Genomic DNA, 13,804 nt, shown 5'->3' with positions numbered 1-13,804 from the left:
AATGCACACTCAAACAGCAGGAATGGTGCTGAAAGAAGAGGAAGGGGAAACCGGGATTGAAACAAATGATAGGGGTGTAGAGCATGAAGCAGATGGAAAGAGACCAGGAAGGAGACTGGCAGCCACTGGGTGTGTTGGACTAGCCACTGGGAGAGCTTTCAGTGTCTTGAACTTCTAGGCATTGCCCTAAGCCATGACCTCTCCTGGGCCGATGACATAGGAAAGTTGACTCCCAATGCCTGCCACAGAGTGGGCATCCTCTGTTGTTCCAAGTCATTCCATGACAAATCATAATTACTCATCGACAAGGCCTTTCATTGTAGCTCATTGTTGTACTTTTCTCCTCTATAGGCTGGTGCCACAGCTTCATGGCTGTCTCTCGTGGATGTTGTATCTAATGGTCTTACCATTATTGACATCTATGATGAGGCGGAAGCACAAGGCATATTTGGTGGCCTTTTTGTTTTCCCAAACTCTCTTCTCGTCCAGTTCCCTCTACTCATTCAGCCCTGTGACCCTCTGCTGCTGCCCCAGGGCTCCCTCATTCCTCCTGTAACCCACACTTGATTACACACTCCAAATCAATGTTCACTACACACCTTCACTCTTTTTTTTTCTTTCTTTTTTTTTCTATTTTCTCTCCCCATTTGTGAAACAGCCTTCTGGAGGCAGTTCATTTGCAGTCTTCTCTCCAGGGCTGCAAGCAGACAGAGCACCACAATTTCATGTCACCCCTAGTACAATACCTACCCTTGATCTGTCTTCGCACCGTTAACCCTACGCATAAGCATCGTGATCGGGGCAGGACGGGGCCACCGCCCTGAGCGCGAATGTGGATCGGGCGCCAAATGACCAAAAAAAAAAAAAATCCCCCTTTTAAGGCCATTTTCCCTGCTAGAGCGGGGGTTAGCCTTGCGGGCCCCATGACAATCATCATGGTTCCCTTTTTGAGGCTGCTTTTATGGCCGGATGCCCTTCCTGACGCCAACCCTTAAGTCACCTCTTCCGACACACAGGGATACGGTGTAACTATTTGCACCAAATGACACCCCCCCAAAAATTTCCATTTGGTTGTATATAAAAGTTATGCATTCTGTAATACGGAGACCGCCCATAGGCTGAAGGGATGGAGGGTTATAATTGTTGAACAGTTGTTTCGTGTAAATCTGATCCAGATCTCATGCTGTATGGGCCCAATTAGCAACTGGCAGGATCATGTGTCAAGCTAGTTTCTTCCTTGTCTGCCTCTCTTTTCCTTCCGATGTCTTGGATTGGAATCCCCACTTTCCTATAAATTCGCACTCTTTATAATGTGTGCGGCCTTCCGAGGATAATTGTAATCGGTACTCTTTCTTAAAATTTACTCTTTCACCGTAGAGTTTCCTTAAGCCCGGAATGTACACATGAGATATGCCATGACGTATGGTTATGACAAGCGTGTGAGTCTTATCCTTAGAAAGTGATATTGCCCAGAAAATTAATTTTTATGACGATCTGAATGTTTTTGCCACACTTAAAGCAAGGAGAGTGATTTGTACATACTAAGTGAATAGCTAAAGTAACTGAGAGACTAAATCGATGCCCAAACTATGCCACTGTCTGTCAATATACCAGGCAGGTTGATGTTGGTGTTTCATACGTAGCCTGTGGCTGCTGGTTGTATCATTTTCTGGAAGGGCAGCTGTGCCACCGATGCAGTGCCCTTGTTACCAGTAAGTTGGTACTCATATTTCGGACCTCGGAAGGATGACAGGCTGAGTCAACCCACCGGGTGTTATTTCAACAGCATGACAGCGGCTCAAACTCAAGACTCTAAGATCTTATAGACGGGTCAATATACTGCCTGACCCCAAAAAAATTGCAAATTTTTGTTTTATGCTTATTTCTAGTCGTTTATGAAGTGGAAGACAACATATTAAAAGTTGGACAATTTTGACGCATGGGAAAGTCCCTCAGTGACGTCAGAAAACAAGATGGCTGCCGGCAGATAAAACGTAAAAAAATTGACTGATAATAATCATCAGACCACTAACAATTTAAAGTTAATTTTGCACCAATATTTGTATTATGATCGTTGCTGGTAGTTTATGCAGTGCTAATCCTGAGACCATTCGCAATTTAAAGTAAATATTTGCACAAATATATGTTCTTTGATTGTTTCTGCCAGTCTATGACATGGAAAGCAACATATAAAAAATTGGACAATTTTGACACATGTGGAAGTACCATATGCCTTCTAGTCTTCGATTCCAGTTTCATCGTCCTCCTCCTCCTCCTCTATGTCTGGTTCAACACTCATATTGTCACAGTTGCTGTCCTGGCAATGTCCACATGCACTGGTGCACTCTAATCCATGCTTCCTACATGAACACCTTAGTGTTTTGCACCCCCCTGAACAGTTGCAGTGAATCATCTGAAGTAGTATGTCTGGAGCAGGGCTTTTGTCTGTCATCACTGGAACAAGTTTTCCTCCTTCTACCTTCCATCCCCACTCCGTTGGCTCCATTCCACAACAAAGGCCCATCCATTCCATTACCTGGTAATAGGTCCGCAGAGAATGAAACTTGCAGGCAGCGGATGTGGGTGGCAGTCTTTCAGGAGTGACAAATGCCTTAGCCCTTGCAACCTTTTTGCAGAGAATGTTGTATCTGATCGATGCCAATGAGTCGTTCTGATTTGCTTTAAACAATGCCACCATTGCTCTGCAGCCTGCAGTTTCAATAACATCCTGACTCTGCTGTGGTTTACAGAACACCTTTGAGCTGTCTATCAGTTCCTTTTCTTTCTTGATGATTCTTTGAAACCCTGACTTCTTTCCAATCCCAAAGACACGAGACGTTGCGTCACAGCCAGTTAATGCATGAAGGAACAATATATCTCTGCAGGCTGCATTTCCAAGTATCTGCTGAAGGACTTTGATATTGTAGACATTTGATTTTGCCGTGTCAGAACGGAAATAGAGTTCAATGCAGTTTGTCTCCACCATATAGAAGAGCAGGAGGAGAAGGAGATCTGTATCTTCTCCAATGAGGGTTGTAGATCTGGAAGCCGCATTTGCGACGGCCGCTTTTGCAATCTCAACATCAGCATCTCCCTCTGCTTGGATCACCTCACAGCCTTCCTTGTGCAACACCTCTATAATCAACAGTATCATTGCCTGCTTGTTTGACTCATTCGACAGAAAGTCCTCCTTTTTCCCAACAAATTTTGTTGACTCCGTAATGTTAACCTTGGTGGCATTCTTGTTTCTATTCCGACGTTGATGAGAACAGTCCTTTGTGCTTGGCCCAGCCTCATAACCATCAAACACAACAGTAGCTTTGCCATAGTGTCGTACTGTAAATGAGGCATATTCATCTGCAATGGAACTGTAGGTGAATCCCTCTGTCCACTTTAAGCGGTGAATAAGTGATCCCCCGTCAAGAACATAGTGATCTGTTCCTGGAACTGTCTGGTTGACAGCATTGTCAGATTTGGTTGTAGCATAATTCCTTATTGCCTCCGCCAACTGTGGTTTATCTGGCTGGCGCAGGATGTTTTTTGCCTCAAAAAGAGACATTGGGTATGGGCAGAGTTCATATTTCATCACTTCACCTATCTGGAGATCTCCCGTCTGTGACACCACTAAGAACCTCTGGAATAGTAACGCTGGATCTATTGTGCGGTCCTCAGCAACTTTGACTGCCCTGCTGAATGCAAGTGTCTTGGCTTTAGAACTCCTTTTGTGTGAATAGGAGTAAGCTGGGTGATCATCCATCTTCTTGACAATGTCACTACCTACTTTGAATAGGTCATGAACATTGACATCCTCATTTGCAGTAACCCCTGTGATGATATTGCGCAATGACTTGTCATCAGAAAATGGTGTGAAGCTGTCCAGTTTTTCGGCAACTTTGCCACGATCAGCTTCATCTCGACTCACCCTGGATGTTGTCAACTCCTTATGTTGTTCACTTGTTGAGTAGCTACTCGAGGTCAGTTCTTGCATAGCAAGGTTGTAGGAGGACGATATGGTTGAAGACAGAGTCCAAACTGCTCTCTGGTGCTCTGACATCCCACTTCCTCGAGTCAGCCCCCCTTGGCTTTTCAGTGAGCGCATTAATGTCTGTTCTATCACAAGATCAGAGCCTAGGCCAGCCCAGTATTGGTCACTGCGCCGGATTACATGATAACCAGATTGGAACTTCTGATGAACCTCAGGGTTGTCATCCTCTAACGCAAGCATCTTCTCGAGATAGAGTCGAGCTGACTTCAGGTAATTGGGATGGCCAGCAGCTGCAAATATCGGCAAGCAAGCTGATATGGCTTGGAGATGCATCTCCCAGGACCCCGTCCGATCAGCTGCCACAAGTGCCCTTGCAATTCCCAACATACGCTGGTAGTTGATCCAAAGTGCACTGGTTTTCGAGTCCTTTGCAAGTTTATTCCTTTCCTGATTCAATCTATTGTCAATGAAATGAATGCACTCTGATTGCAACACAGACTCTATAGTGTCACTTTCGACAGTCTCCAGGGAAATGTACAGTCGCTCCAGTTCTGCCACTTGTTCTTGAAACCCAGGGTCAACTTCCACAATCTTGCCAACAACCTGACGTGTAAGACACTGATCCACAAGCAAATGGCCACGAAAAGCACGTTGCACCGCCTTCCCACTCAGCATGTGCACAACAGCATTTTGACCATACACTGTTTCCAGGATCTCTTTCAGTCCACTTCCATCCATCAAACTTCCAATGGCACCCAACAAATTCATTAATGTGTGGAAGCTCCCAAGCAGTAGCACTGCATTATGGATTGGGTTATCAGCAGGAAGAGCATTCACTATCTCAGAGGCCTTCCAAAACAGCGGTTGGTCAAATGTGATGATTGCTGGCATGTTGTGTTTTGATGCAAGTTTGCTCAGGTAATCAAGAGTTGACAAGATGCAGGTTTTGTCACCTGGGTTCATATCAATCATTGGGAGAAACTGTATTGAGGCTTTCCCTGGGTGATCACACTCCTCATGCAGAAAGTGCATCATGCCTTGCCAATTTGGTGCACTCTTTTCGAAGCAAAATGACATCTCCCATAATATGTCAATTGGGCGATCACAAATTGATAACAAAGGGAGGGGCTGAAATTTGAGGTTGCGGTTGACGTGCTCTGCATAGCGGTAATCTATTATATTGATCTTCATCAGTTCGACGAGCTTCCTGTCAGACATTTTCTTTCTAGATATGATGTGGCTAGATTGACGCCCTGGTGTAATAGCTGCTATCATGCCCATCCCATGAAAGGTACCCTTTCCATCCAACGTTATGATGTTGTGGTCCACATTGTCTCCAGCAAATAACAAGGATGTATCAAGAATGTCGGTGTCACCTCCAAACACATCCGGAGCAAGAGAAGAGGCTGCATTTACTTCAAACCGTTGCACTTCGGAGTAAGATGAGGAAAAGCCAAAGGTTGATAGACTATCTATCAAGAAACGAGACCTATACAAGTGATGCATTTGCACTGCAAGACCAAGCTGCAATGGTGCAATTACAGCCCTTGGACGCACTGCTTGGATGACTGCTTGTCCAATACCAGCAACCTCCCTAGATGTATCTTTCCCGACCAAAAGATGCTGCAGCAAGAATCGCAGGCTAGTTGGGACATACCCCAATGCAGCAGTAAGGCTTAGGTCTGCAGTAGTTGGGTATGTATCCCCATGTGGTGCAACTGTTGTTTTTATGTCACTTTTTATTAGTTTTGCAGCAGTCTGAAGAATTGCACGTTTTTGTGCTTCTTCATCATCTTCTCGTGGTGCATTGTAGTGGTCACGGAGGATCTGGGACATTTTTTCTCTGAATGTCACAATGTCTTTTAAGCCTCTACCCTCTGCCATGAATATAGATTCACCATATCGTTTTTTAAGCTGTTCCTTCATGTATTGGTTCCCATATGCATTGGATTCACTATCGCCCAGGTATTGTTCCATTCTAGCCACGAGGTCTGTAATTGTTAACTGTTCCTCATCATTGTCTTCAAGAAAAGAGCACACCTTATCGAAAGCCTCATTCTGGTCACTGTCCTTAGGCCTTCCCATTTTTCGTCTCTTGTTTGACTCAGTCGGCTTGAACCGTTGTGGAATGTCTCACATTGTGCGGAAATTAATGTTGCAGGACTTGTGGTACACACAGTCAGCTGCATGGAGATCACCCTCAAAATATTCAATGCGGCCTTGAACAGCAAGGGCCCATTCATCGCTCCTTGTTTTGCAATGAACTGATATAGTTTTAACAAATGCGTCAGTCTTCACGTAGCCAAAACTGGCTGTTTCTGCATGGCCTCGCTTTGGGCCCTCTTCCTTAACTTCAGTGCCGCAGAAAAGGCAATGTGTTTTACTGTCATATGGTCCCAGGGAAATGCGAGCACTCCTCTTGACTGATGGACCTGATTCCGCATGATCCTTCTTGGTTAAAGCAATGTCCTTTTTGTTTATGTGATTCACTCGGCATGATTTGTGAACACTGGTACCAGCTAGAATTCTGATGTCAACACCCCTTTCGGCACTTGCACGGTTGATGCCTTCTGCTCCTTTCTCACGAACTGATACTGTTTCCTCACAGTCCAATCCCCTTTGGCATAAAGGGCAGGTCTCTTTACCATATAAAGAGTTCATTTTCTATCTCTGAAAATACAAAAATGAGATCTTTTAGAAGCATGCAGTCAATTTACATTGGCCATATACATTGAATGCCATCAGAGCATTCTCCGCCCCTGAAACTGAGATATTTATGTAAGATATATATTAGGAGGAAACGTACTATGGAATAATCTGCATAGTGGTCATCCCATTGCTTTCTGCATCTGAAATGAATTATATACAAGGGCTCTGTTGCTTAGTCACAAGGTGCACCAGGAAAAGATATGTATAGTCCAGAAGAAAAACATACTGATAGAACCCCCCCCCCCCCCTTCCCCCAATCAACTGGTCCCATTCCTATTAAATAAATATGCATCCCCACAACTCTAGAACCTGGAAAATAAATACCATCATACACTACAGTTGTAGGAGTACAAAATACATGTAGAATATATGGGGCAATTGTATGCATAGGCCTACCTGTCTTTTTGCTACTGCCTTGGCCTTGGTTGTATTGTACTGTATCTCCTTGGTTGTATTGTATTGTATCTCCAATGTTTACCATACAACGTTGTCCAATTGAGTCCTAATTAGGTGTAATTGACTCATTCATGTGGAGTTGTTACTCAGTCAAGCTGCACAACTACCAGTGAGGAATTAGGTCATTAGCCTACATGCTGGGAGGTCATATTGTTAAAGACATGTGTCAGGTAGCAGATGTAAACATTGTTAAAGACACGAAACAAGTGTTATAAAATGTTGCCTTTGCAGCTGGTCTCAGTGGAACAAATTAATTTATATAAACAAAAAGAAACAAAAATAAAAAACCAAAGACGTTTTCGACGTAGTGAATCGTGCATGGTTTTGTGACATTTTTATCATGTCAAAATTTTTTACTTTCCCATGGTCCATTTGTGTCCAACTTTTGATATGTTCCTAAGTAAGTCTTAAAATATAAGGAAATGCAATAAAACTAAAATTTGCAATTTTTTGGGGGTACGGCTGTTCTGGTTGTATATTGACCCGTCTATTAAGGCAGCCACCTTGACTGTTAAGCCAAGAGCAGGCTTTACCAGATAGGTAAACGAGCGTGATTTGGTGGTGTGTCGTTGTAAATGAAACCAAAAATATATGGTCCTGTTCAATTGCCTGAATGCTAATGATGAACCGGAAGTGACGTATGGTGAAGAAGATTCGCCTTAACGGCGATCATTGGGGCTGAAGTTCCGTGTTCATTACTGTCAAGAAAATACAAGAGTAAAAACGAATTGCAAATTAAAAGTTTTAACGTTTTATTTATATGTTGTTCTCTGAACCTTTTCTTTTGGTTATAATCTCTATTCTTTAGGTTTGAAGTCTTCTGAAATGTTTTCCATTTAAGGTAGGATATTCTAAATTTCGTTAACAGCTTCTGTGGGACTCTGCTGCTGAGCCCGTCGGGGAAGCTGAGAAGCTCTTTCATGTGGCCTCCCCAATATAAATTCGTGATTATGCCAGTGCCTGTGGGGTGCTAGTATTGACCTTTGGCCCTGGGTGCCGCAAACCCTACCTAACCTTTCCCTATTTTAGTTCCTCAGCTCAACCTTAACCTTTAACAAGTTAGTCAACCTGTGTTGCTCTATTCCTCTCCCTCGCTTCTTTTCCAGTTCATTGATTTTTTTTTTTCTTTAACTTTGGCCATACTACTCCACTGTCACTGCATTATCTTTTCACTCGATGCTACCTTGTTCTTCCTTCTTGAGCCTACCAGTCATCTGTGGAGACCTTGAATTAAAAAAAAAATCCTATCTGGAAGTCGGTGGTACTTCCTATGTTAGTTGGGATGGCACGGGCACACCATAATTTATACAGTCGGACCTCACCATTCGCGGTCCCAACATTCGCGGACCCCGCGTATTCGCGGTTCAGAACATGTGACCTGCTTTTACATTCACGCCTTTTTGTATTCGCAGTAAAAAAAAAAAAATTAACATCAGAACTGGTCTCCTATATCCACCACTGCTGATATCAATTCAGCCTGGGAATTCTTCCACATAAACGTGATCTCTTACACACAGATTCATCCTATTCACCCATCCTCCTGCTCTTGGTACTCTGAATCATGTGTTAAGGCAGTTGCTTTAAAACAACTTGCATTCTCCTCCTACAAGACAAATCCAACTGAAGGCAACCTCTGATCATTGCACAAAACTCGGTGTGTGTCTGTGTCTGTATGTGTATCTGTGTGTCTGTGTGTGTGCTTGTCGACTCCCTCGAGAGCCAGAAAACAACATGTGTCCATCTCAAGAATGAGCTTTCAAAACTTGTCTCCCTCCTCTACAACCAGGTGGTGCCTTGTCAAGACTTGCACCCTCTGCCCTCTCCGTGCTTTGTCCCCCTCAGGTATCTGCAGGACGCATGCCGTCCAGCAACAACCCCCTCCTCGTGAAGCTGCTTAAATCCAGAACCACTGCTCACCTCCACTCATTTATTCCTTTTCTTCCCACCTGTAGAACCACCATCTATACTCTTCAATGTCATCCTTCCCTCCAGGTCTTCAAGACAGCTGTTCACACCATTTCAAGTCATCCCTCATCCAAATTAATATTTTCTACACCTGTTAAACCACCCCAACCCTCCAAAAAGTGAAAAAAAACCAGCTACATAGAAGGATATAAATACTTCTTCAGTTACTTTTTGAAAGATTCAACTGTTTTTATATTTCTCGTTGAAAATGGAAGTTTGTTCCAAAACCTTGAGGCAATTGATTGATAGGAACTATAGGCTGTATTTTGGGGAATTTATGTGCAACAAGGGAAGGAGCTGCTGTAGAACAAAGCGAGTATTTATTGGGTTGCCGGACAAGGTCATTTGCATCAGTCAGAGCTTTCCAGTATGAATCCCATTGTAGTCGCTGGATCAATGGAGAACTTTTCATGATCAATTAATTTGTACCTTCACAGAACAAACACCTTTTGCAAGTGCTGGTCTTGTTCAGTTCAACTCGTTGTACCATGGAGTGATTGGTGTTGGTTTTGGTCAATATGACATGATTGTACGGGAGTCGCCATCCTTAGCTATCACAAGATTGAGGGTCAAGAATAGGCCCTAAGCGATACCAGTTGTTCAGAGTTCAAGGAAGCCAAAACTCTGTTGAACCTTCTCACCTCTGACTTTGTCGGGCAGTCAACATGGAGGTCGAAATCACCCATGACAATCGGTCTCCCTGGCAGCAGGTCCGTTGTTGAGTGACAGCTGAGTGACTCCTCCAGAGAATCTGTCGACTTCAATGGTCTATAAATGACCAAAACATTGACTTCTCCTTTGGAGATTAGAGCATACTCTAATCTAGTTGATGGTAGAATTTTAGTCCTCAGTCTAAGCTTGTATGAGGCCTACCCATATACTAAGGTCTTATTGTCCCCCTACCGGTGTACACCATAGGGGACTATAGGTTTGCACTCCGTCAGTCTGTCAGTCTGTCAGTCTGTCAGTCTGTCCGTCTGTCAGTCCGTCACGCAAAGAACAGCTTTCCGGACTTTTTTCCTAAACTCTTAATGCTAATGATTTCAAACTTGGTACATGGTTTCGTCATGATAAGTTACAGATCAAGCTCGAACTTCACGACGTTTCGATCATTTTTGACAAAGTTATGGCACTTCGAACTTTGGTAATTTCCCCAACAGTTTTCCGGACTATAATTTGGAGTGCGGTAAGTCATAATACTGTCTTCTATGACATTGCTACCCAATTCCGATAGGGGACATGTATTGCAGCGCAATACTCAGAATGCTTGTTCACACAGACTTATGAGGAACACAGGACAATTGCAAGAGGAGAAAGATAGATGAGTGAAGATGAGGGCTTCCCTTGATAGGTACCATGTAGGCAGGTAGCCCTGCGGTTCATGTTGCGGTTGAAATGACTCATACCTGCATAGATACTGCAGCACAACTACCACTCTGGACTCTGCAATGATATTGTATATGATATTGTATATGATATTGTATATGTGTTCATGTCATGAATGATGCTCGTTGATACATGGACCTGGGATGGTTTTCTTTGTTTGTTTTTTTCAGAATCGCCTGGTGCGCCTTGTTTGCGTCTTTCTGCAGTCCTTGATTCGAAACAAAATCATCAATGTGCAGGACCTGTTCATTGAGGTACAAGCCTTCTGCATTGAGTTCAGTCGTATTCGCGAGGCTGCTGGCCTTTTTCGTCTCCTAAAAACTCTGGAGAGCAGCGAGGGGCAGGCTGAGAGTAAGACGATAGCAAAGTGATGCAATATTGCATATTGGGAGTATGTGGCAAGACGACTCAAAAGTGATGCAATCCTGCATCCCGTGGACAGATGTATTTACATTGTTATATATTTTTTGTGACCTGAAATGTTTTAACACCTTATGCCCGATATGAATAAAATGAAAGGAATGAAGGTTTGTTTGTCGGTGAAGGTGCTTTATACGATGCGATGAGCATTTTATTGTGAGCCATGTTCGGGGCATTTGCTTCAAAGACAATTCGTCAATGATTGGTCCATTAATTGTTTTTGCCTTACGTAGATACAAAAAAGTCGCAGCTGATTCCATATTTTTGGAATTGGGAATCACAAGCAAGCAACCTTGAGAGCAGAAAATTATCAAATTCTTCCTCTTTCATCTGCGGCACATGGCTGCAGGTCGCATCATTTGCTGGGAGTGTGCATATGTTGCTGATGCAATGCCCCCCTGTAAGGTAGAGCAGGAATTTGGAATTTGTTCATGGTGCTGGCGATGCCTGGTCAAATCTTTGCACAGAACGGTGTGGGATCTTTAACGTCCACCGACGAATGCTGGTAGATGGGACGCCCAGTTTAATGTCCGTTCGAAGGATGGCACCCACATTGTTGAATCGGCCTGCCTGTGAAACACCGGGATGACAGTTTAGAGCTGGGCCAATATTTGAACCCAGGGTAGACTGCTGAGGTGAGTGTGCATACCTCTACGCTATCCTGTCAATCCAGTTATCAAATGGATTGAGTGCAACAATATAGGAGAAAATGAATGAGGTTGTCTTGTCTTTTGCATTAAAAGTGTTCCGTCTGCCTCCACACTACCAGTACTTTCAGTAGTGTTGAGAAACAGATAACTGATGGTATTTGTGATTTACTTAAGCCGATGCGATGCATACCTGATATACTCTAAAATGCATACCTGATATACTCCATGGTATCGGAAAATGGGATGATTATGTCATTGAATGATTTTTCCTCTTTTTATTTTTCTTTTTTAGAATGATGTCTGAGGTTGATGAGTTTGTCTTTACTTGGAGAAAGTGGACTTTGTCACATGAATGTATTATTTATGTTGCACTTCTTCTTAACCATCCCTGCCACATGTTTATCATGTTTGCCACACTTGATGCATTCACCACCTCCATGTGCATCATGTACCAGTTTAGAAACTCCCCTAGCTGTAAACATTTGCAAGTTTCTCTTCTGTGCTGTTATCAACGAGTTTCATTTTAAAAGCTTGTTATAACCTCCATTATGACGTTGAATTATTGATGCACTCATCATTGGTGAAACACTCTAAGTGTGGGAACAGGTGAGAAATGGCACCAACGAATTTACGAATGTCAATTTGGCCAAATTATATTTGGAATCACTTTTACATTTTGTATTTCCCATGTGAGTAAAGGAAGGGAAGACTGGTAAATGAAGATGCTGTAATTTCTGATTGAATACAAATCGATGGCCTTACTGTTTTGTACTCCTCCTGTTCCGATCTATTCCCTCGGGTCTTTTCATCCAATCCTTGTTTACCTTTTAAAACGCAGGCCCACTCGTAACCTCTTGCATTTATTAGTCCCCTACCGGTGTACACCGGAGGGGACTATAGGTTTGCACGCCGTCCCTCCGTCTGTCCATCCGTCAGCCCGTCAGCCCATCACGCAAAGAACAGTTTTCCGTACTTTTTTCTAAACTCTTAATGCTAATGATTTCAAACTTGGCACATCGTTTCCTCATGATAAGTTACAGATCAAGTTCGAACTTCACGACGTTTCGATCATTTTTGACAAAGTTATGGCACTTTGAACTTTGGGAATTCTGATAATTCTGATGATCCTTAACTCAGTGCCATTTTAAGTTTTAATTTCCTTTAAAAAAGATTTTCTCTGCAATAATAGGACCGATTGAGATCAAATTTTCACCATAGGAGGGACTCGGTCTGGAGAATATTTTAATGGTAATTATGACGTCACAGGTCACGTGGTTCGGGCGCCATATTGTTTTTCGTGAAAACACGAAACCCCCTTTTTCTCTGCAACGGCTGAACAGATCGAGGCCAAACTTTGCAGGCAGAATCGCATACCCATGACGAACAAAAAAGTCAGTGAGCATGACGTCATGCGTCACATGGTTTCAGAGTTATGACGTTTTTAAGCATGAACCTTTAAAACCGAGCCCCTCCCTCATTTTTGATCCAATCGAGGGGAAACCACAGATCTGTTCCGCATGTCAGTCTACTAAAATGTCCTTTTGGAATTTGCGATAGCTCACATGGTTTGGCAGATATCGTTAATTAAACGAAAATATTTAAAAAATGGATATCTCTTGAATCGCTTTATTGATCGACGTGAAACTTCATACTATAGTAGGTCATGAAGAGTAACAAGTGTGCAAAATTTCAAGATGATTGGATGTACGGTCTGGAAGCTAGAAGTTGTTATTGCGTGAAGAATAAGAGACGTCAAGTGTGCGGATTTAATTATTTATCACATGTACAGACGGAAAGCATCGTTGGACACGACTTGTCGCGGTCATTTTAACCTCAAATAAAATTCTAATTTAAGATTTGTCAATAGCTGAGGTATATTAACAAACGAATAAACAGATTTGGTCAAATTCTGACTTTTTTAACTCGATCGCATTTGACAGTTGTGACGAGCTGAGGAAGAAAAAACCTCACATTGGCTTCTCCAATGTGCCATAAAAAAAATGGATATCTCTTGAATCGCTAGTACCTCAGACCGTGAGTTGGTAATAATTTATATAATTCACACAGTGCAATACGTGCAGGCCGCTCCACGGAGCGACCTTGCGGGTTTATCAACGAGGCGAGGCGTGACACACGTGTCTCAGCATACCTCAGATCAAGTTTGAAAACCAGCATCAACCGTGCATGAATTTGCATATTCGATCATTTTTGACAAAGTTATGGCACTTTGAAC

The 13,804-nt window shown here is 43.0% G+C and overlaps 1 protein-coding gene across 4 annotated transcripts in view; it reads left to right on the top strand.

The window, feature by feature from the left end:
* CNOT11 (CCR4-NOT transcription complex subunit 11) overlaps positions 1-12,332 on the top strand; it is a 58,847-nt gene extending 46,515 nt beyond the window's left edge. For 2 of the 4 annotated variants that reach the window (XM_078766731.1, XM_078766730.1), the window contains 2 exons: positions 10,672-10,755; positions 11,155-12,332. In XM_078766731.1, the coding sequence (XP_078622857.1) occupies positions 10,672-10,755; positions 11,155-11,175 (105 nt within the window). In that variant the 3' untranslated portion in view covers positions 11,176-12,332. Of the gene's footprint in view, positions 1-10,671 lie in introns of all 4 variants that reach the window. The other 2 variants (XM_068132777.2, XM_068132776.2) reach the window with 1 other exon arrangement.
* The last annotated feature ends 1,472 nt before the right edge of the window (positions 12,333-13,804 follow it).

This window comes from Myxine glutinosa, chromosome 12, assembly GCF_964187855.1.
Source record: "Myxine glutinosa chromosome 12, kmMyxGlut1.1, whole genome shotgun sequence".
NCBI lineage: Eukaryota > Metazoa > Chordata > Myxini > Myxiniformes > Myxinidae > Myxine > Myxine glutinosa.
This window is presented reverse-complemented; position numbering and strand designations above follow the sequence as displayed.